The sequence below is a fragment of the Pipistrellus kuhlii genome, unplaced genomic scaffold (assembly GCF_014108245.1).
Source record: "Pipistrellus kuhlii isolate mPipKuh1 unplaced genomic scaffold, mPipKuh1.p scaffold_m20_p_1, whole genome shotgun sequence".
Taxonomy (NCBI): domain Eukaryota; kingdom Metazoa; phylum Chordata; class Mammalia; order Chiroptera; family Vespertilionidae; genus Pipistrellus; species Pipistrellus kuhlii.
Genome location: NW_023425404.1, coordinates 79,139,524 through 79,164,122, shown reverse-complemented (window position 1 = coordinate 79,164,122; position 24,599 = coordinate 79,139,524). Strand labels below are relative to the sequence as shown.

General features: G+C 35.5%; 1 protein-coding gene across 3 annotated transcripts in view; it reads right to left on the bottom strand.

Moving 5' to 3' along the window:
• Positions 1–352: 352 nt before the first annotated feature.
• MPP7 (MAGUK p55 scaffold protein 7) overlaps positions 353–24,599 on the bottom strand; it is a 229,872-nt gene continuing 205,625 nt past the window's right edge. For all 3 annotated transcript variants that reach the window (XM_036453195.2, XM_036453239.2, XM_045585883.1), the window contains 5 exons: positions 15,633–15,713; positions 8,152–8,245; positions 6,331–6,439; positions 4,859–5,002; positions 353–3,360 (listed from right to left, as the gene is read on the bottom strand). In XM_036453195.2, coding sequence (XP_036309088.1) covers positions 3,181–3,360; positions 4,859–5,002; positions 6,331–6,439; positions 8,152–8,245; positions 15,633–15,713 — 608 coding nt within the window. In that variant the 3' untranslated portion in view covers positions 353–3,180. The remainder of the gene's footprint in view (positions 3,361–4,858; positions 5,003–6,330; positions 6,440–8,151; positions 8,246–15,632; positions 15,714–24,599) is intronic.

Here is a 24,599-nt window from a genome sequence, read left to right as displayed (position 1 = left end):
TCAACAATTATGCTCTTTACTGCATCATTGTATAGCATTCATATGCATAGCAGGATAAGTTTATCTTTTTGCCTATAAGGAAGAGAGGGGGAGGGGAACTAGTATTACCACCATGGCAGCCTGGATAAAGCATCCCACTGCATTTCCCCACAGCACTGTAATAGTAAGACTAGTGAATTCCATCTTTCAAAAAGCTTGGTGAACCCAACAAAATGTTTGAAACAAATATGAAATTTAATTTTAGACATAGCAAGTTCAAATCACTAGATATCAGCAAAGAACAGAATTTGTTCTACCATTGGAAACAGTGTAATCTCCAAGTGAAAAAACAATTTTCAAGGAAGTAGACACATAATTTGAAGATACTTTATTAAGATCAAAGGTTTTCCATTACATTTATTTATAAATTTTTACTAGTCAAAAAGAAAATAAATAATAAAAATCTATCTTCAGAAATCTTTTAACAACATTGTTTTATAAATCTGAGAAGTTTCCATGTTCATCAATTTTAAATTATTATCATTTAGATATATACACATAATACCAGGAATGTCAGCCTTAAAGAATAAAAAACATCTACTGATAGGTAAAATAATGGTAAAATATTGTATTTCAATTCCACCTTTTTATTTTTAACTGACTCTCATTTTTAATCATGAGAATATACAAATATCTTTTTGATCTTGGATTAAATATATGGATTTAAAAAACATTCCTCTTCTCTCAAATAGTGGCTGACACTCTGTTTTGGGAGCAAATTACTTAAAGAACTAGTACAGTGAGGTGCACAGCCCATCACTTCCTTGCTGGAGGAGTTTGGGGTGCAGACAGTACAGAATCAAGAGCCTGTGTGACAGTTATCAACCAGCCCCTTGGAGCCGGCACTGCCTTATTAAACTGTAACCATATCCTTTGTAAGCATCAAGTGGCTATGTAAACTTCACCTGTCAGACCATGTACACTACCTAGATAAAGGATTTCTCAAGTACTCCCTTTACACTATTTTCAAAAATATTATTTAACTCTAGTCTAAAAAAGAAGAAAGGTTTGGATAGTTACATTTTTATAACACCTCCAGTCCCCAAAAGAAAAAGGATTCAGTCTCCACCATCTTACACTATCTCTACCCCCACAGTAAAGAACTGAGACAGTTATCTGCAAATAAAAAAAAAATTCCATGTACATATTTCAGAAAAAAGAACTTGAATTGCCAAATTATTTATATGATTGCCTAAATTATATATTTCCCATTACTCTTTGTATAGGATATTGTTATCAATAGTCAAACCATTTAAGTAAGACTTGACCAGCACACAATTTTGAGTATGGCTTTAGGATTGGATTTGGCAATCCTTCCCCCTCTTTTTAAAAAGTATATTGCTTACTATTTAGTTAATAAACATAGAAATCATTGTTTGAATTATGTTGTTAAGTGATACTTAGTCTGATTATCTAAATATGTTGGTGTGTGTGTCAGGATCATTTTATCTCTGTTTCTAAAATGAAATCTGACATGTCTGAAGGAAATCCAGTGAATAATGCTACCAAATGTCCAGTGCACATATAACACACTAGTGAGTCTATCTGTGTATGAATAAAGGTCAAATATTTACATGGAATGCTGACCCTGACTTATAAAACTACTATTTTAAGTTATGCCATCTATACATATAATTTATTTTCTGAATATCCCCATTTAATAATTAAAAATATGCCTCATATAGTTCACAAATATATAAAATTTTACTGCATTCTATTTTTCTTTAAACATGACATCTAAACTCTCTTTTATAAATCAACAAAAACCTTTCTTTTTTTCTGGCTGAAAGTCACAGATGCAAAGATTTTTTTTATTGGCAGGATCTGACTGCATGCAAGAATGACAGGACATATTCTAATATAACTTATGAACATTTCTACTATTTTGAGCTATATAATTTATTTGCTGGAGATCAGTAGTGTAAAAGAAAATAAGAGGTTCCATCTAAAAACTTATAACAGCCTTTTTAAAAATTCTTTAAAAATAGCAAGATTAGGGTAGTATCTGGCCAGTGTTAAGAATTATTTTGGTGAAGAAATAAGTTAACAATACATGACAAGTTTTCTGAAGTACATCTTTGTACAATTTAAATATATGGTTATAAACTGTGCATATATAACATTTTTGTCATTAACTGTATCTTCTTTAACTATACCAGAAATATGTCAAACCCCTGCTTTTAGAATAGGAATCACATTCTTAAAATTTTTCGGGAAAATCCAAAGCCAATTAGAAAAACAAAACACTTTTTGGTGACTCTAGAAATGATACCTAAGGATATACAAATAAAAATGTCCTTTTGTAATCATTTCTTGCATCAAGATATAAACATTTTAAAATCAATTCTATAAGTAAAAATTTAGGTTACACATATAATAAAATTTAACCCTATCTTCCCTTATTAAATATGTATTGAGTACAGATATGTACTCATAAGTCCTCTTAAGCTATAACAAGAAGGCCATAAGATAGGTTTTCACTAATTCTTTTAAGAATGATTTTTAAATACACACACTGGTCCTCAAATAATGCCCTTTTGTTCAACGTAAGTTTCACTATAACATTGATGAGATGCCACAGGAACTTAACTCCTGCTAATATCAATTAGCTTATGGTAAAATTGGTTTCCTTATAGGTTATTAAACACCCACTATCAATGACATTAAATGAGGACTTACTGTACTGCATATCCATAAGAAAAAGCTTGCATATTTTAGAATATGATGATCTATCCAAAACCTAGCAAAGCTGTCCTGTCTGCCTGGAGCTGTTCAAGGCTGCTGAATTGATTCTTTGCAAGTGCTAATGAGCAGACTTGATGGCTGATCAGCTGATCTCTAATATTTATTCTCTAGCTATGTGTCTCTAAAAAGGTCAACCTCATCTCAGAGACAGAGCTATATGTAAAGACAGAAAGTTCAAAACTGCTCAGAATACAGTACTGAAATTTCAATTTTGGATCTTATATTCAAACATTGTGTTTGAAATAAGGCTATAAAAAGATACAAAACAAAACCAACATTCAATTTTAACCAAGATTGCACATCTATGACTGATATATCGATTTTTTTAAAATACCCTACCACCAAAATGGTAACTGATCTAATCATTACTCTACAATCAATGGCTATTTCCCTTAGTTATGAATGTAACCAGCTCACTGGGACCCAATGAGTCTCTGTCTCCAATTTGTCAAAGGTTGTTTTTAGTTCTTTGAATGCCATGGTGAGATCATCATTAACTATAATTTTGTCAAAGAGATGACCATACTGACTTTCCATTATCTGCGCTGATTTAATCATTTCTTGAAAGTCTTCTTCCTACAAAAGGAAGTATTTTTTTAAAGTGGTTAACCAGACAATTACATCACTTCACATCAATGCAAACATTCTACCACTGGCTTATCTAATGCTGTTTTGTGTCCATTCTCTCACATCAGCCAGAAATGAAAATTACCCTTTTTAATTACAAGTTCTTCAGAAGTCATGATTCCTAATATTGCTTCTCTGATTTGCTTGTACCTAAACTAATCTGACAAGAGTCAAAACTTCTGTCTTACCTGAAGTTCAGGATAATCAGTCACTAACTTATTATAGGGATATCTCAGTGTCAAAATAGTAATGAGGTAGGGAGGGAAAGAACCATTTATGTGATGCTGCATTATTTATGCTTATTCATCACAAAGAATTTAGAGCATAAACTAGTTTTTCAGAGTTGGATACATTTATAAAATAATAGTTACCAAGTCCTTCCTGTGCTTCATTGGAAGTGGGTCAGAGGCTCATCATACTCACAGTTTTGAGCCAGGAAATATTTTAGTTAATTATGTAACTCAAGATTATATATAACCATATACATAAATGTGCGCTAAATCCTAGGACTATGCTATCATTTATTATCTCTACTGAGAAACGTTTAAGTTTATAAATAGTACAATACGGCAACATACAAATTTCAAGTCCACATTTCAATGTCACAGGATATTTCACAACAAAAATTTAACTTTAGTGTTAATCTAGAGCCCTCAGTAATATCATATGATGATACTTATTTAACATGGATATGTATTGCCAGTATTTTGTAAAAAGATATTTATCAAATACTGTGAATCAAAAGTATAATCTGTGTTTTGTTACCACAATTTATAGTGTACAAATTAACATAAAGTAAAAAACTGAGGGAGGAGGAAGTTAAGAGAGAGAAAAAAAGCTCTTGACATTTAATTATTTGCTCTTTACTTTTTATCCTAAGGTAGAATACATTATCATAAAGATAGAAACAAAAAACAGGAAACGAAAGGCTTTGCCAGAAATCACTGTAATCATTAACATAGCGCCCTTGCCATTTGTAATAACATTCATAGGAAATACAAATATTGAATAATTACATGAGTCTACTATGCCCAAAATGATGTTTTTTCCTTTATTATGCTAAATATGCAAGAAGACAAAAAAGGAAAATTATTAAAATTTTCATCTAGATTATTAAGGATTAATAGTAATTCAGTTTGGCATTTTTCCCTTGAAAAATAAGAGTAGTCTGAAAACCAACCCGTCTAACTTTTGTATAAATGGCCTACAAAAAAATGTATAAGTATGCCAAATAGTTTTGAGTCAATTTAATATGAAGATCTATTCATGGAAACACAAAAAGCAATTACAGTACAATCACTCAAAATGTCTGTACCTAAATACAATTCTATAGTGTAGATTTTTTGGATCATACTTCATCTATTATAGTTTTCCTAAGACAGTCGCTACTGTGAAAGTGATTTTAACTACTGCTTATGTATTTTCATTAAAGCATCATCATACTTACTGTAAAAGGCTTTGCAGTACCCTGGTCATCTCTACTTGAAATAATCTTTGCATTTTTTCTTGTCTCCCTCAAACGCTCTATCGATGGAGGCTTTATAAATATCACATAGGGCTTAAATTCCAGTGTCCTTAAATGCTTCACTGTCTGCAAGGAAGAGAAGGTGGTTTTTATATTTCTCCATAATGTCATGAGCAATTTTTACAATAAAACAAAATTTTCTAAGGAGAAAAATTTCTTAAAATTATTTCCTAGTCAAGGTCAGTCGAACTTTCAATATATTATTCAATCAGTTGTTGACAATTAGATGTAATAAATCCCCCTGTAAAGATGATGAAGCATGTAACTTGCTTTCAAAAAGGTTTTGAAATATGCCTGAATTAATATTGAACTGAAGCGGCTAGAAATACCATAAAACTGACTTTTAAATCAAGTCCCCTAAGACTTGGATAACGTTCTGCACTCAAAAATCTTCCAGCCATTCCAGTCTCTTCCTGACTTCAGGGATAGGCTCTCCTCTTTCCTTCTACTCTTCAAAGTGCCCCAAAAGGGCAAGCCTCCTGCTTTCCATGAAGCTTGTCGACACTCCTCCAGCCAACATTTTGTTATTTACACTGTAAGTGACAGGGGACAGATGGGCTGGCTAGGTCCTGAGAATTAGAGTTTATATCCCACAGAGGGAGTTGGGAACACGTGGTCCCAGCATACCAGCAGGGAGGTTCTGCTCAAGCAAGAATGAGTTCCGTTCATCGCTGGTGCTGGAGTCAGCTGCCCTACTGACTCCTGACTGAGTTGCAAAGGCCTTCCCCAGGCCATCCTGGCTGGTCCTTGGAGGCTTTTCACTCTGGGGTGCAGCCATCCCTGAAGTGAGAATCTGGCCCCTGGTGATGAGGACAACACTGTGGGCTAGGTTTCTGCTGGAGGCAATATGCTGTGACAATTGAATGGCTTCGTCCACTGGTACCCTCAATCCACAGTGTTCCTGCGACCTCCGAGGTGCCAGGCAGAGACCTGCCTGACAGCTGCAATAGGGCCTCATGCCATGGAGCTCCTGTGGAATGCCCTGCAGCTCTAGTTATACCCAAACCCCACATCTAGGATATATACAGAGCCTAGGACCAAAATGGCCATTGTTAAAATTATAAATATTTACAACATATAAGAATACATATAATGCAACATTTAAAAAAAATACAAAATATAGAAAAAAAAATCTAAGAGACTTGGCAAAAACTGAATATAAACAAGACTTGCAAACAGATTTGGAGGCTTTTCTTACTCCTCTTTCTACCAATAATATGGGCTTTCAGTTCACTAAAAATTTCTCAAATCGTTTTGAAATGCTTTTGTCATCTTAGCAAAACCACATCTATGCTCCAAGGGAGTAGACTTCAGATTCACTCTTGTAGTGTTTGCATCAAGCACAGTGGATTACATGGGCTGGAAGGGTAGTGAATAGTTCACTGTTTACTTACATGAGGTTGAACATCCAACAAGCAAACTTTGTTTTTAGCTAGGACAGACCGAACTGAGTCTATACTTGTGCCATAGTAGTTGTTTTTATATTCACCATATTCAATAAACCTGTAGAAAATTAGAAATGCATCAGAATCATTTATGAATTCAATATAACTCATATATGTAAAAGATATTCTTGCTGAACATGAAAATTTTTTACTGTGTTTAATAAAATAAATAGAGCCAAGTACTCCGGAATGTCAATTTAAAAAATCTTTTATTTTACATTTTTCAAATCAGTAACACTTGCTTGTATTACACTTAAGCAGACAAAAAGTATTTTAGTCCAGCAGTACACTAATGTTTTCCATCACTTCTTTTTCAGAACTAATGCAATGCTATAAAACAGTGAATAAGACAAACAATAGAAACTACTGAAATTTCACTGTGCACTACAGAATAACCAGCTTTAGAACCAGAGGAGAAACTGGTTGGTGGCTAATGGAACCAGGGTAGCCGATTATGTGCTATAAAAACATAATCGCTGTGCCAAACATGAAAAAAGCATTTTGATGTTTCAATAAAATTCCACACTCCTGTATTAAAACACACATTGCTCTCTCTAGTACCCTAAAGTAGTTCAAGCTTAAGCAAATGGAAGACCTGGGGAGAGGGCATGTAGGGGTAGCTAGAGGATATGCTTCAAGCAAGATGATTAACATTATTTCAATTTTTTGAAAAGCCAAATATTTATATAGAGAGGTATATATGTAGGAAACTGGAACTAGGGATCTATTACATAGCTGTTAGTTTTTAAAATAAAATTGAATCCAAATTATATGGTTCTTTCCCCCTGCTATTCAAATAGCAGGGGGAAAGAACCATAATAACACTATAGCAGTGGTTCTCAATCTTTTTAATACAGTTCCTCATGTTGTGGTGACTCCCAACCATAAAATTATTTTTGTTGCTACTTAAAAACTGTAATTTTGCTACTGTTAATGAATTGTAATGTAAATATCTGTGTTTTCCGATGGTCTTAGGCAACCCTGCTAATTGAGAACTGCTGCTGTAGAGTCTCAGCATTAAAAAGACTGAGGACCACTGCACTAGAGCAAGCTTCCCTCATTATTAAAAACAATTCCTATACATTTATCTTACCAGAAACATAGCAACTCTAGCCTATTAAAAATTACAACCAAAGATTGCTAATAAGTACTAATTACTACTAATTACCATCTTTTAATTGATTTAGAAAATTATAAATATTAAAATATATTTCAAATGGAAGGGAACCCTCAATTGTCTAAAACTGGATATATATGGACATACTGAAAAATAGTCACACAACCCAGCTGGTGTGGCTCAGTGGGTGAGCACTGACCTAGGAACTAAGATTACTGGTTCAATTTCTGGTCAGGGCACATGCCTGGGTTGCAGACTAGATCCCCAGTAGGGGGCATGCAGGAGGCAGCTGATCAATGTTTCTCTCATCAATGTTTCTATTTCTCTATCCCTCCTCCTATCTTTCTCTCTAAAAAAATCAATGAAGCCCTAGCAGGCTTGGCTCAGTGGATAGAACGTCGGCCTGTGGACTGAAGGGTCCCGGGTTTGATTCCAGTCAATGGCACATGCCTAGGTTGTAGGCTCAATCCCCAGTAGGGGGTGTGCAAGAGGCAGCCAATCAATGATTCTCTCTCATCACTGATGTTTCTATCTCTCTCTCCCTGTCCCTTCCTCCCTGAAATCAATAAAAAATATTAAAAATAATAAAAAATCAATAAAATCATATATTTTTTAAAACATGTAACACAAAACTATAAAAAATGTCCACTTACTTGTTATTTTGCACATCTGTCTCAAACAAATGCTTGGAGATGAAAATATATTCAACACCATCACTCTCCTGGCTTCTTCTTGCTCTGGTAGTATCTGTGATTTAATTAAGAAAAATTTAGAAAAGTCTACATCAGCCACCCTAAAGAAAATACAAAAAAGAAGCCATCCTGTATTTAATTAAAGTCGTTTTCTTAAATAAGATTAAAACCTTATAAAAGACAAATTAGTTAATAAACTATAGCAAAATGCCATTAATTTAGATTTTCTACTAATATTAAAATTATATTGATTTGAATGTGTATTCAAAATTAGATTGTATTATACCTGTACTATTACTCATTATTTTGAAGGTACTCATATGTTGGTTAAATAAAAATGCTACTTCCACCCGTGAGAAATAATTGCTGCAAATAATATACTTATTATTTTTATTCACTGGTCTTTACTTATTGAAGCAAATCTAATGCCCATTAGGGTTATAAGATAAACTCTGAAATTATTTTACTATCTTTCATATATATCATTGTTTTATTTTACTAACTAAATGAAGTCATAGACTTCTATGTGCTATTCATTCCTCTGCAAAACTAAAAACATCTTCTTGGAATACTACTGAACTTCCAAACTTTCAATAGCTTTGGTTAAAATGTTCTCTAATTAATTATAATGGAGTAGGAAAATACAGGATTAACTTGAAACAAAACAAAACAAAAAATCTAAGAAATTGCAGTGCTGACAAGGCAAGTGGAAAACAGACTACTGAAACATTGCTGCTGATTACAACTAAAAACTGGACTCAAAACAACTATGTGAATACTCTAAAAATAAATACAGCTGGTAGATTGTGAAGGAGAGTCAACTTGCATGGGGAAGAATTTAACCATTATTTCTTTTCTTTTTTGAAATATTTATCTTTTTTGTTTAAAGTATTCCAGATGTTCCCCCTTTCTTACTACATTGACCCTTCCACACCAAAAGTGAGATCATGTGATCCTTGTCTTTTTCTGCCTGGCTCATTTTGCTTAGCATATCACTCTCCAGGCACTTCCATGCTGTCTCAAATGGTAAGAGATCCTTCTTTTTTACAGCTGCAGAGTGTTCCATTGTGTAAATGTATCTCAGCTTTTTTATCCACTCACCTACTTGATGGGCACGGTTGTAAATGACACTGCTAGAACACAGGGGTGCATATGTTCTTTTGAAATAGTGTTTTGGGTTTCTTCAGATATGTTACTATTGATAGAAGTAGGATTATTGGGTCAAAAGGCAGGTCCATTTTTATATATTTGAGGAAACTCCACAAGCTGTAGCTGCATTCCCACCAGCATTGTACTAGGGCTCCCTTTTCTCCATATCCTTGCCAACACTTGTCATTTGTCGGTTTGTTGATGGTAGCCATTCTAGAAGGTGTGAGGTGATACCTCATTATCGTTTTAATTTGCATCTCTCTGATGATTAATGATGTGGAGCATATTTTCATGTCTCTTGGCCATTTATATGTCCTTTTTGGAGAAGTGTCTATTCAGGTCCTTTGCTCATTTTTTAATTGAATTTTCTGTCTTCCTTTTATTAAGTTTTATGAGTATTTTATATATTTTGAAAATTAACCCCTTATCAGATATATCATTGGTAAATATATTCTCCCATACAATGGGCTCCCTTTTTATTTTGTTGATTGTTTCTTTGCTGTGCAGAGCTTTTTAGTTTAATATAATTCCATTTGTTTACTTTTTCCTTTGTTTCTCTTGCCCTCAGTTATGTATCAATGAAAATTCTGCTATATGAGATGTCCGAACTTTTGCTGCCTATTTTTATGAGTTTACAACTTAAGTCTCATCCATTTTGAATTTATTCTTGTATATGGTATTAGTTAGTGGTCTAGTTTCATTTTTTTTACATGTATCCATTCAATTTTCCCAACACCATTTATTGAAGAGACTGTCTTGACTTCATTGTATGCTCTTCTTCTTTTCAAGTATTAATTAATCATAATAGCTTGGGTCGATTTCTGGGTTCTCTGTTCTGTTGCATTGATCTATATACATGCTCTTGTGTCAGTGCCAGGAAGTTTTGATTACAATGGATTTGTAGTATTATTTGATATTTGATTTTGTGATCCCTTCTACTTTGTTCTTCTTCCTTTTTAGCTCCATATAAATTACTGAAGTATTTGTTCTGTATCTGTGGAATATGCCTTTGGTATTTTAATAGAGAATGCTTTGAATCTATAGATTGCTTTGGGTAGTATGAAAATTTTAATGAGGCTAGTATTTCTAATACATGAACCTGGTATATGCTTTCCACTTGTTTGTATCTTCTTCTATTTATTTTTCCAACGTCCTGTATTTTTTTTCAAGTATAGGTCTTCTACTCCTTGGTTATATTTATTTCTAGGTATCATAGATTTTTTGTTGCTATGGTAAATGGGATTGTTTTTTTAGTTTCTCTTTTTGAGAGTTCATTATTAGTGTATAAAAATTTCATTGATTTCTGGATGTTAATTTTGTATTCCTGCTTCTTTGAATTTATTTATTAAATCTCATAGTTTTTTTGGTGGACTAGTTAGGGTTTCCTAAGTACAATACCATGTCATCTGCAAATAATGACAGTTTCACTTCCTCCTTTCCAATTTGGATGCCATTTATTTTTCCTTCTTGTCTGATCGCTATGGCTAAGAGTTCCAGTACTATGTTGAATAAGAATGGTGACAGCAGGCATTCCTGTCTTGTTCTTAGGGGAAACACTTTTAGTTTTTGCCCATACAGTATGATGTTAGCTGTAGGTTTGTCACATATGGCCTTTATCATGTTGAATTATGATCCTCCTATTCCCACTTTGCTGAAAAAAAATTTTTTTTTTTTATCAATAATGGTTGCTGGATTCTATAAAATGCTTTTCCTGCATCTATTGATATGATTATATGTTTTTTTAACTTTCATGTTATTTATGTAATGTATCACATTTATTGATTTGTGAATGACTAGAACTCCTCACCTACTTCACTCCTCACCTACTTCCTAACAAAAACATCAACAAGGAAACAGTGACCCTAAATGTCATACTAGATCAGACAGATTTAATTGACATTTACCGAACATTTCACTTCAAAGCTACAGAATATACATTGTCAAGTGACCCAGGACATTTTCAAAGATAGACCACATGTTAGGACACAAAATAAGTCTTTACAAATTCAAGAATAATGAAATCATAGCAAGCGTCTTCTCAGATCACAATGCCATGAAGCTAGAAATCAACTACAATAAAAACACTCAAGCCCAGCCATGGTGGTTCATTGGCTGAGTATTGACCTATGAACCAGGAGGTCATGGTTCATTCCTGATAAGGGCACATGCCTGGGTTGCGGGCTCAATCCTAGCAAAGTTTTAAGAAGTGAACTGAGATTAGAATACACAAGCATCACCTTACTCTATGAATAACAGAAGTACAGAACATATCCAAACCAATATAGTAAAGGCTTAGAGAATTGAGCTAAGAGTTGAAGTATGCACACAAGTGTGACACTAATCCCTGAACTACAGGTGATAGGGCAGACTCAAACCAACAAAGCAAAATTTAGAAAACTGAAGTGACATTTAGACTACAACTCACATAAAAGGACAGAACTTACAGCCTAAACACAAACTGATTATTTGCTAAAATAAAACATAACATTCTCCAGAATATTATAAGAGGATCTGGAGTTATTGATATATCATTGAATTCATAATATCCAGAATGCGGTTTAAAATTATTCAATATAAAAATAAATAAGAACATATGACCAATTCTCAAGGGGAAAGATAACAGATGGCAAGTCTCAGAGACCCAGAAGTAAGAACTATCAGAGAAAAACGTTAAAGCAATGGTTATAATAACTGTGCTTCACTAGGGAAAGAAAACACTGAAATAAATTAAAATATGAATTTAAACAGACTATAAAAAATGAAAGTTTAGAACTGAAATATACAATATCTTGCAGAAACATCATTAGAAAAATGTTTCTAAACTGATACCTTAGTTTATAATGAATATTTCTTTTAGAAATCTCAACTGCGGTACCCTGAGGACAAAGAAGTATACTTTGAAACCTATGAAAACACTTCAATGTGATGAGTGCCTTCCTGCAAAGCCCCGAGTGTGGTTGGTTGACGGTGCCTAAACCCAAAGTATCAAGATATGAGAATCCACCAAGTATTTGGTATTTACTGCAATACCTTATGTTAACTATTTTATTTTAATTTCCTTTTGAAAGATTGGTTATATTAATGGTCAGTTGGATTTGTTGTTGATAACCTCTAGCCTGAAAACAATATTAATGTAGCTTTCTCTGATGCAGCTTATCAAGGATGAAATTTCCCACAGAGAAGCAAGCAGGGGCTTGGCCACCACTTTGTTTAAAAGCAACTGTGAATGTTTAATACGGCCTCAAGGACAATTTTAAAAGATCATATAATTTGTTCAACCATTTTGCCCAAGAGAAATAGCATTTAACTGATTTAGCGCCCCTTTAAATAGCCTTTTGAAATTGAAATAATTATAGAGTCACAAAAAATTGTAAAAAATGGCACAAACCACCCCTCAGCTTCCTCCAGTGAGGGAGGCTTTAGTCTTCCATAACTGCAGTGCATGTCAAGACCAGAAAATCAGCCGGGACCGGTTTGGCTCAGTGGATAGAGCGTCGGCCTGCGGACTGAAAGGTCCCGGGTTCGATTCCGGGCAAGGGCATGTACCTTGGTTGCGGGCACATCCCCGGTGGAGGGTGTGCAAGAGGCAGCTGATCGATGATTCTCTCTCATCGATGTTTCTAACTCTCTATCTCTCTCTCTTCCTCTCTGTGAAAAATCAATAAAATATATTATAAAAGAAAAATTCTTAAAGACCAGAAAATCAACATCAGCAAACTCCAACTGACTAAACTACCAAGAATTCTTATTTAACATTTAAAAACCTAAAGTATGATAGATAGAAAAATTCTCACGTAAGCTTTGATGACTTTTCAGATCGAACACACCCAGGTAACCAGCACACGAGCAAGAAGCAGATTTGCCAGTGCTCCAGAATCGCCCTTCCCATCTGCCCCCTCAAGATTTCTAACAGCACACAGGCGCACTGCTTTTGTTGTTTTTATAAAACAGAGCCATACTGCACATTCTCTTTTATGTCTGCCTTCTTTCATTCACCATGATGTTGGTGGGGTTCATACATATTATTGCATTTAGTAGCATATTGTTACAGTATCCCAGGGTGTGGAAATACCATCATTTATTTAACCAATCCCCTACTAGTGAGCATTTGGGTAGTTTCCAGTTTTGAGCTTTTATGAATAGTATTTCTAAGAGTATCAAAGTACACATAATATGCATTTCTGCTGAGTGTTTAATAGGAGTGGAATTGCTAGGTCACTAGATATGTGTGTGCTCAGCTTTAGTAAATAGATATGGCCACTTAATTTCTCAAAGTAGTTGAATTAATTTACACTCCCACCAGCAATGTATGTTGAGTTCCATTGCTCCATAATATTTCAGTTTACCCATTCTGGTAAATGAGTTAAGAATACTGGTAGAATAACCAAAGCAGTAATTTTTCTCTAACTAATCAAAACTTTATCTAAAATATTTTATAAAGCAAAACAATATAAAATTCCAAAAATGCTCTTAAAACAACTTATGTGATTAATCAAATCACACTGAGTTGATGGTGTGGCTATATTTGCCAAAGATATCTGATATTATGAATTGCCTGGGATGGTTGCTGAAAGTACAGATTTTCAGAAAATCTGTGTGATCTCCCGAGGGAGAACCTTTTTGGAAAGACCTTGGCATCTTTTCAGAAGAACCCCTAAAGGATTCTTATTGTTAGGCAGGTATGGAAAACACTGCCATAGGGGAATCTTTTGACATTAACTGTTTTAAATTACTACTTTGGGGATTTCTTTGGAAAGTCCCAGCCTCAGAAACTTTCTGCATGTTGTCAAGTTCTATAATAACTTTAGAGGCAAATATTTTAATAAACTGAGGCCAAAGTGCCTTGCCCTAGGTCCTTTAGTAATAGCAAAACCATTAGAGAAGGTTATGTTTGATAGACAGCATTATTGATAGTTCCAGTCTTCAAAAGAAAACAGTTTTCCCTACTAACTGAGCTACAAGAAAAGAGAATTTGTAGTTTGAAAGGATCGCACAGTATTATATAGGAGGCAGAACATGAAAAGTGGTTCAATAAAACCTGGTTTCAAATTTAAGTGCAACTAATTCCTACAGAACTCTGAGTGAATAGAAGTATCCTTTCTACCCTGTTTTCTTCTCTAAAATGGAGATATCAGTTGTCTTTACTGCTGTTGGCAGCACAAAATAAAGACAAGAGATGAGTTACACAGTAGGAAATTAATAAATTTCTTTTGTAATATTGTTTTCCATTCTCTTTTGTAATTGTTTACCTATAAGCTTCACTAAGGGAATGTTTTGTAAAATTTTCTAATGACCCGTATATTGCAACTCAGCTTTTGTAAGAGAGGTGAATAATTAAAGTAAAAAAAAGAAAGAAAGAAACGGTTTAATTCCACATTTTCCTTTACTTTCATCTCTGTTGATGGAAACTGTCAGTCCTATAACTTATGGCTGAAAATGATTACAAACAATAATTTGGAAAAATGTAGTAACAAGGAATAACTTGAGGTAATAGAAAACTATAATTTTAAAATAAAGTTGAACTCTTCCAAAACTAGAGAACATTGCTGAGGGCTATATACAAATGGCTTTAAAAAACAGTACTGAAACCATTTGAAGAAAGCCAACATTTCAATTTAGTCTTTTAGATGACTTTCTAACATCAACATATTAAGTAGTCAAATGGCATTTATTCTGATGATCAAAATGCTTCCAGAATCACATTTTATTTGCAAGAATGCCTGTGAAAACAAAACCCCTTTCATAAAAATAGATCTAATCCTATGTACAGAAAAGAAGCTTACCATATTTGGCTTATATGGCTATGAAAGGCCCATTTCACACTATCTGCCAATTACTACATATAAAAAGTAATTAAGAAGGTTTATATTATAAGAAGCCTCCTTCAGCTCTGTGCGGTTTGGTCCTTCTAATCTTAAAGCCGGGGAAAACTCTGGAAAACATTAGCACTTATTTTAGGAAATAGAATAGCTAGACTTATATTTAAAAAATTTTTGTAAATAATTTAATGTCATATGTGTATTAAAATTCATCATAAATATTGAGCATAAGAAAGCTATAATTAACAAAAATTCAGGTCAATGATCTGCATAAATCTGGGGCAAATCCTTCAACTGTTATCTCGTGCCTCGGTTTCCTTCTAAGTCAAAAGTGGGTAATGTCACTACATACTTCATAGGGCTGCTGTGAGTCTAGATGGGAAATGCTTAGCAGAGTGCTTGGTGCCATGCTATGTGGGCACTGAGTGGTCGTTAGTAGAGCATCCTAGTAGCTCTGAACAGGACAGAACTTACGGGGCACTGTCACACCATAGTGCTGTGTATCACTGATCAGCAGCTTTCGTTTCAGTTCATTCAAACCTACACCTACAGGACCTGAAAAACAGAATAATATAAATTCATTACTATACAAAATAGCATGTGAACATTTCTATACTTAACACTCATCCATAGACATAGAACGTGGTTCTTCTTTACATGCATCCCAAATGAAGAGATTCTTTAGTTGATTTGTACATAAGAAAAAGCTACCGTATTTTTCGGACCATAAGACGCACTTTTTCCCCCGGGGGGAAAAAGTCCCTGCGTCTTATGGTCCAAATATAGCCTACACATATACTTTAAAAAAAAAGTTTTTTTACTTGCCCAGCTCTGTGTGGTCTCTGTGTGCTTGCCCGGCTCTAAAATGGTTCTAAATGCTGCTGTTTACTTTACAGGGTTGATTACATGTGTTTATGACTGTGATGTTGGGTTTTAATGCACATAAAATATTTTAGGACACTATTTGTTTCAGAATCTTTTTTTCTTCATTTCCCTTCTCTAAAAACTGGTGAGTCTTATGGTCCAGAGCGTCTTATGGTCCGAAAAATACGGTAGTTGTTTTGTTGCTATTTTTTACTTTTAAAATTGTATCCCCCACCTTTCCATTAAAAGATTAGCAATATTTATGCTTTAAATGAAACATATGTAAGAATATCTGTGTATATTACCAAGTAATGGTATCCAAAAAAGACTAAAAATAATATGTTCACCTAAAAAAAAAAAACCCAGAATTTTTCAAACTATTATCTACCATCTGGATAGTGATAATTTCAATTTTTAATGTTTTTAGATCTAGTTAAATAAAATCTTTAAATTTAAATTTTATTTTAGATGCAAATCTAATGATGCATTTTAAATCTGCAAAACTATCAGCCACATTTACATTTGTTAAGATCTTCTACAATATGTATTTTCAGTTGGTCCTTAAACATTTAAAAACTTGTGTAGAGCTTGCATATTTAAATCAAGCAATGAATATATACTAAACACAATGAACCAGGCATATAGTAAATGCTGTGGAGAATAAAAGATGATAAAATAACTGGTTTCTTTTCTTTTCTCTTCTTTTCTTTTCTTTTCTTTTCTTTTCTTTTCTTTTCTTTTCTTTTCTTTTTTAATCCTCAGTATCCTGAGGATACTTTCCCATTGATATTTAGAGAGAGTAGAAGAGAGAGGGAAAGTCAGAGAGGAACATCCATGTGAGAAAAACACGTAGACTGGTTGCCTCCTGAACAAGCCTGGCCAAGGGCAGGGCCGGGGAGGAGCCTGCAACTGAGGTATGTGCCCTTGTCTGGAATCGACCCAGGACCCTTTGGTCCATAGGCTGATGGACCAAACGAGTTAGGGCAGACTCTGTTTTCAAAGAAAGAAACTGAGTTAAAGGAGTAATAGGAAATTATTAAGAAAGAGACTAAGGCCCAAAACAAAGAGCAGCTTCAAATCTGAGTCAAATCAGAAGTTAGAAGAGCACAAAGTCCACATGGCCAGCTTCTCACACCTCTGCTGTGAGGGTCTATTTCATGACAGTGTCTTGTATTGGGCAGAATACAAGCTGCAGAGCCAGATGGCCCTGAGTTCGAGTTCCACCTTTGTTACTTCCTTACCTGCCGATACTGAATGTTGTGATCTGAATGTGCGTGTCACCCTTCAAATTCACATGTTGTAATCCTAATGCTCAATGTGATGGTGCATAAAGGTTGGGTTTTAGGAGGCGATTTAGTCATAAGGGTAGAGCCCTCATGAATGGGATTAGTGCTCTTATAAAAGAGATGTCCCAGAGCTCCCTTGCTCCTTCAGCCATGATGATACAATGAGGCATTTGTGACCTGAAAGAGGGTCACCCACCATGCTGACATCCTAATCTCCAGAACTGAAAAATAAATATGTGGTATGTTGTTATAGAAGCTGAAACAAACTAAGACAATGGACAAGCTTTTGAGCCTGATCAGACTTCATTCTAATTCTAAAAGTAACTATGCTTCCTTTTTGGGAGGGATAAATGAAAAATTATGTGTAGTGTCTAACACAGAATCCAGGTATTCAAGTGTTCATGCTCTTGTCTATTTCCTCTGGTAAGCTTTGAAAAGAATAAGGTTTCATGCCAGATAATGGAGAACATATACATGTCAGAGAAGATGAAGGTAGATACTCCAGGTAGAGGGAAAAGAGTGAGCAATGATATAGAGGCCAGAGTTGGGGACTGTGCCTTTCTAGCTCTAATGCTATTTCTAGGCACCTGCCCTCTGTATCAAAGAATGCCCTCTGATGGCCATCCACTACCACCTTCTACCTTTCCACAAATTGTTCTCTGACAACTTCCCCTGCTTCTTGTCTAAAACAGCACTTCTCAATTCTCTCTTTTCATAGTAAATGCACTGCAATATCCCATTTGTATTCTAAATGGACTTCACGGCTAATATAACATATAAGTACATATAATTCCTCCTTCCAAATTAATATAATGCCCTAACTGTAAAAGATGAAATATAAAAATGTAATTTATGACAAAATAATCTGTATTTACTTTTGTGCATTGTTAGTAACTCACTAATTAAATGCAACCATGAGAGAGAGAAATATTAATAAAAGAGAACCATTGATCAGCTGCCTCCAACATGCACCTCCAACCCCCGAGGGATGGAGCCTGGACCTGGGCATTTGCCCAGCCTGGGAATCTAACCGTGACCTCCTGGTTCATGGGTTGACGTCCAATCCCTGAGCCAAACCAGCCAGGCATAACTCACTCTTGAAAGTAGGAAACAGTGTTGTATGTGATTTTATATAAACATTCATTTACTTCAACCAAAGAAAAATAGTCCACTTAGGGTATCAATTAAATGATGCTAAAGTTTCTCATTAAAAGTTTACACTTAAAAAAAAAAAAGTCACATTAACTACAAAAAATGGCTTTAATTTTATCTGAAGGAGAAAAAAATTTAAAAATCCATATGTAAATTCCTGGTCTTCATATAGGAGCATTTAGACATGTACTGCTTTAAAATATCACTATCATAATCCTAAATTTAAAAAAGGTTTATGACCAAAGTTTGCACTTTCGGTGTTTTAATCATCTACTTATTTGTGTGTTAAGTGCAGATGCTGAGTGAGTGATTATGATTATGTACTAGAACAATAATGTATTACTACTGTGAATATAATTTTAATAAAGTGTGGTATATACAGTATATATTTTTAATGACACTCATACAAGTCTACAAAGAGTAATTTTTATTTGTAAATATCTGGCATAAAACTTAGTTGTAGTTTTTCTTAAGGCTGATGAGCATCAAACTGAATCTAATAATGTAAACACACATAAAAAAACAGTAACCATGCTGAAGATTATAGTGTTAATAATCTGTTAGGAAAGGAACTTCTGAGAAAGGGAAATACAGGTAGGTGTAAATAGGCCAAGTTTGTTGTAACACGCTAGATATTCATGTAACCGTCATAATGGATTAATGATAAAATACATTCTTATTTGGACTTATGTCCAATGTTAAATTATTTATTAGAAAGAAATCTGTTGTTCTGACCAAGCACTATTCATTTTTGCTACTGATCTTCATACATCTTGGCACAAACATAAAAATGGCATATTAGCCTAGCCAGTGTTAACCAGTGGTTAAGTGTCAACCCATGAAGGAAGAGGCCATTGGTTTGATTCTGATCAGGGTACATGCCTGCGTTGTGGGCTCAATCCTCAGTCGGAGGCGTACAGGAGATTTTTGTAATATTGGCCAGACTTGTTACTCTTTTTAAAAAATATATATATTTTATTGATTTTTTACAGAGAGGAAGAGAGAGGAATAGAGACTTAGAAACATTGATGAGAGAGAATCATCAATCAATCGCTTCTTGCACACCCCCTACTGGGGATGTGCCCGCAACCAAGGTACATGCCCTTGACCGGAATTGAACCCGGGACATTTCAGTCCGCAGACCGACGCTCTACCACTGAGCCAAACTGGTTTCGGCCAGACTTGTTACTCTTACCATCCAGAGAAAAATACCAGAATTACTGAAATGTGCAATAAATATCCAAACTGCTTTTGTTACCTAAAAAACACACTTACTCATTTGATTTACTGAAGGACAAATCAAGCGAAATCTCTAGGTATTGCTCAGATCAGATACATGTAAAAAGTCTACTTATCATATTGTAGCACTATTTTTATTGCTCAAGCATAAAATAAAAACAACCATACTATTACCCTGTTTCCCCGAAAATAAGACAGTGTCTTATATTAATTTTTTCTCCCCAAGTTGCACTAGGTCTTATTTTCAGGGGATGTCTTATCTTTCCATGCGCTAGATCTTATTTTTGGAGGATGCCTTATTTTGGGGGAAACACGGGTATATCTGACTTGCAGTCTTATAATAATCACGGTAATAGGTGGCTGTATTTTTGGACTGGAGAGGGACAAAACTGTTTACAACATGAAATTTAAAGTTCCCTGGGAATCAATCTGAATAGAAAATGTAGCAACTTAGCAACAAGCCCTGATAGAGGCCCAGATTTTCTTTCCTCTGTCAGGGTGAGGGTGGCAGGGGTGGCCGGGGGGAGTGCTATCAATGAAGTATCACCTGAATGCTACTGTCAAAAAAAAAAGAAGAAAAAGGGAGTGGGAGCTTGTTGAAAGAGCATCACTTTTCCAAAGCAGCTATTTATTCTAGACTTACATAAACCAAGGCCTATCTCACTTCTTCTACCTCAGGGCTATGACAAAAGTGCAAAATTAAAAGATAAAGATAAAACCACCCATCTTCCTTAGCCAAGCAGAAGAGAGCATGGACAACTTCTTTACTTCAAGAATCTGTTAAAAATTTTGACCTTTCCAATGAGGTACCAGGATCTTCTGATTCAAAATCACAAATTACTGATTCCTCCAAATCCTTTGGCTTTAACTATCTTCTTTTTAATTTATTTTTTTAATTTAAATTGTATTAAATTTATTGGGGTAACACTTATTATTCAGCTTCTACAGCATATATCACACTTGAACAACTATACAACTGAATTTATTATTTATTACTAATTTATTATGAATTTTTTGGTGTATCTCCTACCATTAGAATGTAAACACCACAAGGGCACGAATGTTTGTGTTGTTCCCCAACAAACCCTCGTGCTGAGGAAGTAGCTGATCCAGTAGGTACTACATAGAAATCAGCTGAATAAACATAACTGTAATTGGTGCCCAGAAATTAAGCTGGAGTATAAACACTTAAGACCAACCGATGTCATAAAGAGCCTATGAGATTCTAATAAAGATCATATTTATGTCTTATATGCAAGGATTATATTTTTAAATCCATCCCACACTCATAAATCCAACAATGACTCTGGGATTTACAGGTGCCTGTATACGTAAAACCCTCTAGAGCAGAGTAACTCCTACAAGCCTTCAATCAAAGGTCAACTAAAGCTTTGGGAATTCTAACAAACATTAACACTCACGTTTAGTTTTGAGTTACTTTTCTCTCTGCTTTATGTGAGATACCTTTTAGTTTTGCTATAGTTTTATGGAAAAATTATGACAGTCTTATAAATGTCTATTCAAACCACCTCACAGTCTTTGCCCAGCATATAAAAGTCAGCACAAAGGAGGCCAGAGCAGTACTTAGTGCTCAAACTAAGAACATAAAACATAAATAAACGTTTATTTTTGCTTCTTATGCTTTGTAACCAAGCAGAACAAGTCACAAATTGTCTGAATATCCACAGATGAATTTTTGCTCTTCTATTGTCTTACGATATGTTTTAGTTTTTGAACACTAAAGCTTTCTTAATGCTCCTTCCCCTGCAAACACACATTACTTTACTTTTTAAAAGTTAAGTTTCACTAAAGATAAAACTTATGTAGAAAAATGTACTAATGTACATTTGGTCTTAACATACTTTTTGGAAAATACTTTAAATGCAGAAGCGAATATAACACAAACTGTCACTGAAATGTTTTAGTGGCTGAAATGTGATTTTGGAAATGAAATACTTCTGATCAAGCTCAAAGTTCTCCACATATTTTTGCCATGTTAATAACTTGTTAGATTTTAATTTCTTGAACATTAAGTCCAAGAATAAAAATAATGCAATACAGGGAAAATAAAAACTATGTACCTTCTTAACAATCTATATATACATAACCCTGAGTGACCAGTCTACCACTTGACCAGTTGAGTGTTTCACCAGTCACTATGACATGCACTGACCACCGGGGTCAACACAGGAGATGCCCCCTGGTGGTCAGTGTGCTCCCACCCTACAGTCCACAGTGGGAGCGCCACTCAGCTGATCAAGGGGCACCTGCCAGCTAGTGTCTGTGGCAGCATGAGTCTCTCCCACCTCCACAGTAGTGCTACTGAGCAGCGGCAGAGGCAAGCGCTGTGGGGCGGAATGAGAGGGAGTGGTGCAGCGCTTGGCCTGGGCTCAGGCTCCTCCCTGGCTATCTGCTGCTTCACACACTACTACATCCCCTAAGCCTAAGGGGTCCCAGATTGCGAGAGGGTGCAGGTGAGGCTAAGGGACCCCACAGGTGCACGAATCCATGCACCAGGCCTCTAGTATTTATCTAATAGTTTCAAAGCAAACACAATTATTCCCAATGGCTTTGAAAACACTGAGAAAAACAAATTAATCTTGAGGAGGACCAGGATGCTAATACACTTTCCATACTCCTACACTTGTTGTAAGAGCCAAGGAACTATTTCCTAAGTACAGTATATGATTTCTACAATAATGAAAAGTAAATAGTCAATTCAGAAACAATCTAGAACTTCCAAAATTCAAGTCTACTGCTTGATTCCCTTTTAGATGATAAATTGCTTAATAATCTAATTTAATTTATGTGTTTGGGACACTAATGATCAAAATGAGCAGAAGCCTATTCATATTTTAACATTTCATGTTCAACTTATATTTTTAGTTAAAATAGAAGAGTTTTGTTTATTAAAACCTAACTGAGGTAGTAGGAATTGATCTCAGTCTTTGCAAATACTATTTCATTTAACACTCAAACAAACTTATAAAGCAGATGCTCTTATTGTCCTAATTTTTCAGATGAAGAAAAAAAATGCCCCCCCAAAATTTGAAATGTTCAGGTGTCACATGGTTATGAAAGAGCAGAACTGGCTGGAAGGCAGCCTGTTTCTCACTGTCTCTTCCACCCACCTCACAGGATGTAATAGACTCTAGAAAATAAACTCTAAAAGTCTAATACTACAAATGTGCTACACAACCAAGCTAAAAGCTTTTCTGGACAATGACTACACAGAAGGAAGTGAATAACAGGAAATACTTTTGAAGAATAGTTATATTAATATTACAACCCTGGCTGTCGCTTTTCACTACAGAAGATCATGCTCCAAAAAGGTCACAGGGATGGAAAGGATAGGATTAAAGACTGGCTGGGTGGCTCAGCTGGAGCAACATCCTGTGCACCAAAAAAAATTTGTGGGTTTGATTCCCTGTTAGGGCACATGCCTTGGTCGTGGGTTTGATCCCTAGTCAGGGTGCATATAGGAGACAACTGATCAATGTTTCTCTCTCACATCCATGTTTCTCTCTATCGTTCCCTTCCTCTCTTTAGAATCAATAAAAACATATCTTTGGGTAAGGACTAAAACACACACACAATTAAATCACTTTCCAAAAGGGTTGGATTAAAAAATTAAAAATTATATTATACCAGAAAGTGCTCCAAAATAGGGAAATAAAGTGTTAGGGGCTAAAGACTTTCTTATAAGAATCCTATATAATAAAGAGGTAATAGGCAAATTGACCTTCACACCCTTGCACAAAAAGACTGACCCCATTTGGTCAAAGATGGCTGGCAGGGGAGGGTAGTTGTGGGCAATCAGGCCACCAGGGGAGGGCAGTTAGGGGTGACCAGGCCTGCGGGGGCTGGGCAGTTGGAAGGGGGCCAAGCCTGCATTTAACAAACAAACCTAGAAAGAAGATGCTCTTATTGTCTTCACTTTTCAAATGAAGAAAAAAATGCCCCAAGAAAATCTGAAATGTTCAGTTGTCACATGGTTACAGAAGAGCGGAACTGGCTGGAAGGCAGCCTGCCTTGTCCCAGAGACCTGTTTTCACTGTCTCCACCACCTCACACCAAGGGCAGTCGGGGGTGGAGGGACCAGACCTATAAGGGAGGGCAGTTAAGGGGGACCAAGTCTGCAGGGGAAGGTAGTTGGGAGGGATAAGGCCTGCAGGAGAGGTGTGTTGGGGACAATCGGCTGGCAGGGGAGCAGTTAGGCATCAATCAGGCTGGCAGGAGAGTGATTAGGGGATGATCATACTGGCAGGCAGGCAGGCAGTTGGGAGCCAGCAGTCCCAGATTGAAGAGGGTGCAGGCTGAGCTGAGGGTTAACTACTCCACCCCCCCCAGTGCACAAATTTCATGCACCAAGCCTCTAGTCTTATAACACAAGCTGAAAATATAATAAATCAATATGAAGCAGACATACCGAGTCTAAAATATCACTGAACAAATCCTGAACAGCAAATTAAGACAAAACTAAAGGCTTTAAAATCATCATTTAAGCACATGATAACAAAGTACAAAATAAGTGTGATATCAAAATAAATTGCAGCCAGTTTACAGCCACCAACAAAAGAAGGTAATGGCAACTGAACTCATTTCAACAGAGCAACTAGGCTACCTGTGTGCACAGCCTCCCGACATTTGCTTTATAACCAATAATAGTAGTAGCTGAAAAGCAAAAGGCACTCCAGAATCAGCCTGGGTATCTGGGAACGTGGGAGAGATCAGAAACTATGCTAACAAGATCCCCAGCTGACTCAAAGTGTGTAAGTTTGAGAAGCCCTGGAGTTGAGGCTGGAGGCCTGTGGGAAAGGGGAGGGGCGGGAGGGCTCCTCCCTCTGAGCAGGGACGCGGATGCTGTCTCTGCCATAAAAACCTATTGAGAGGCAGCCTG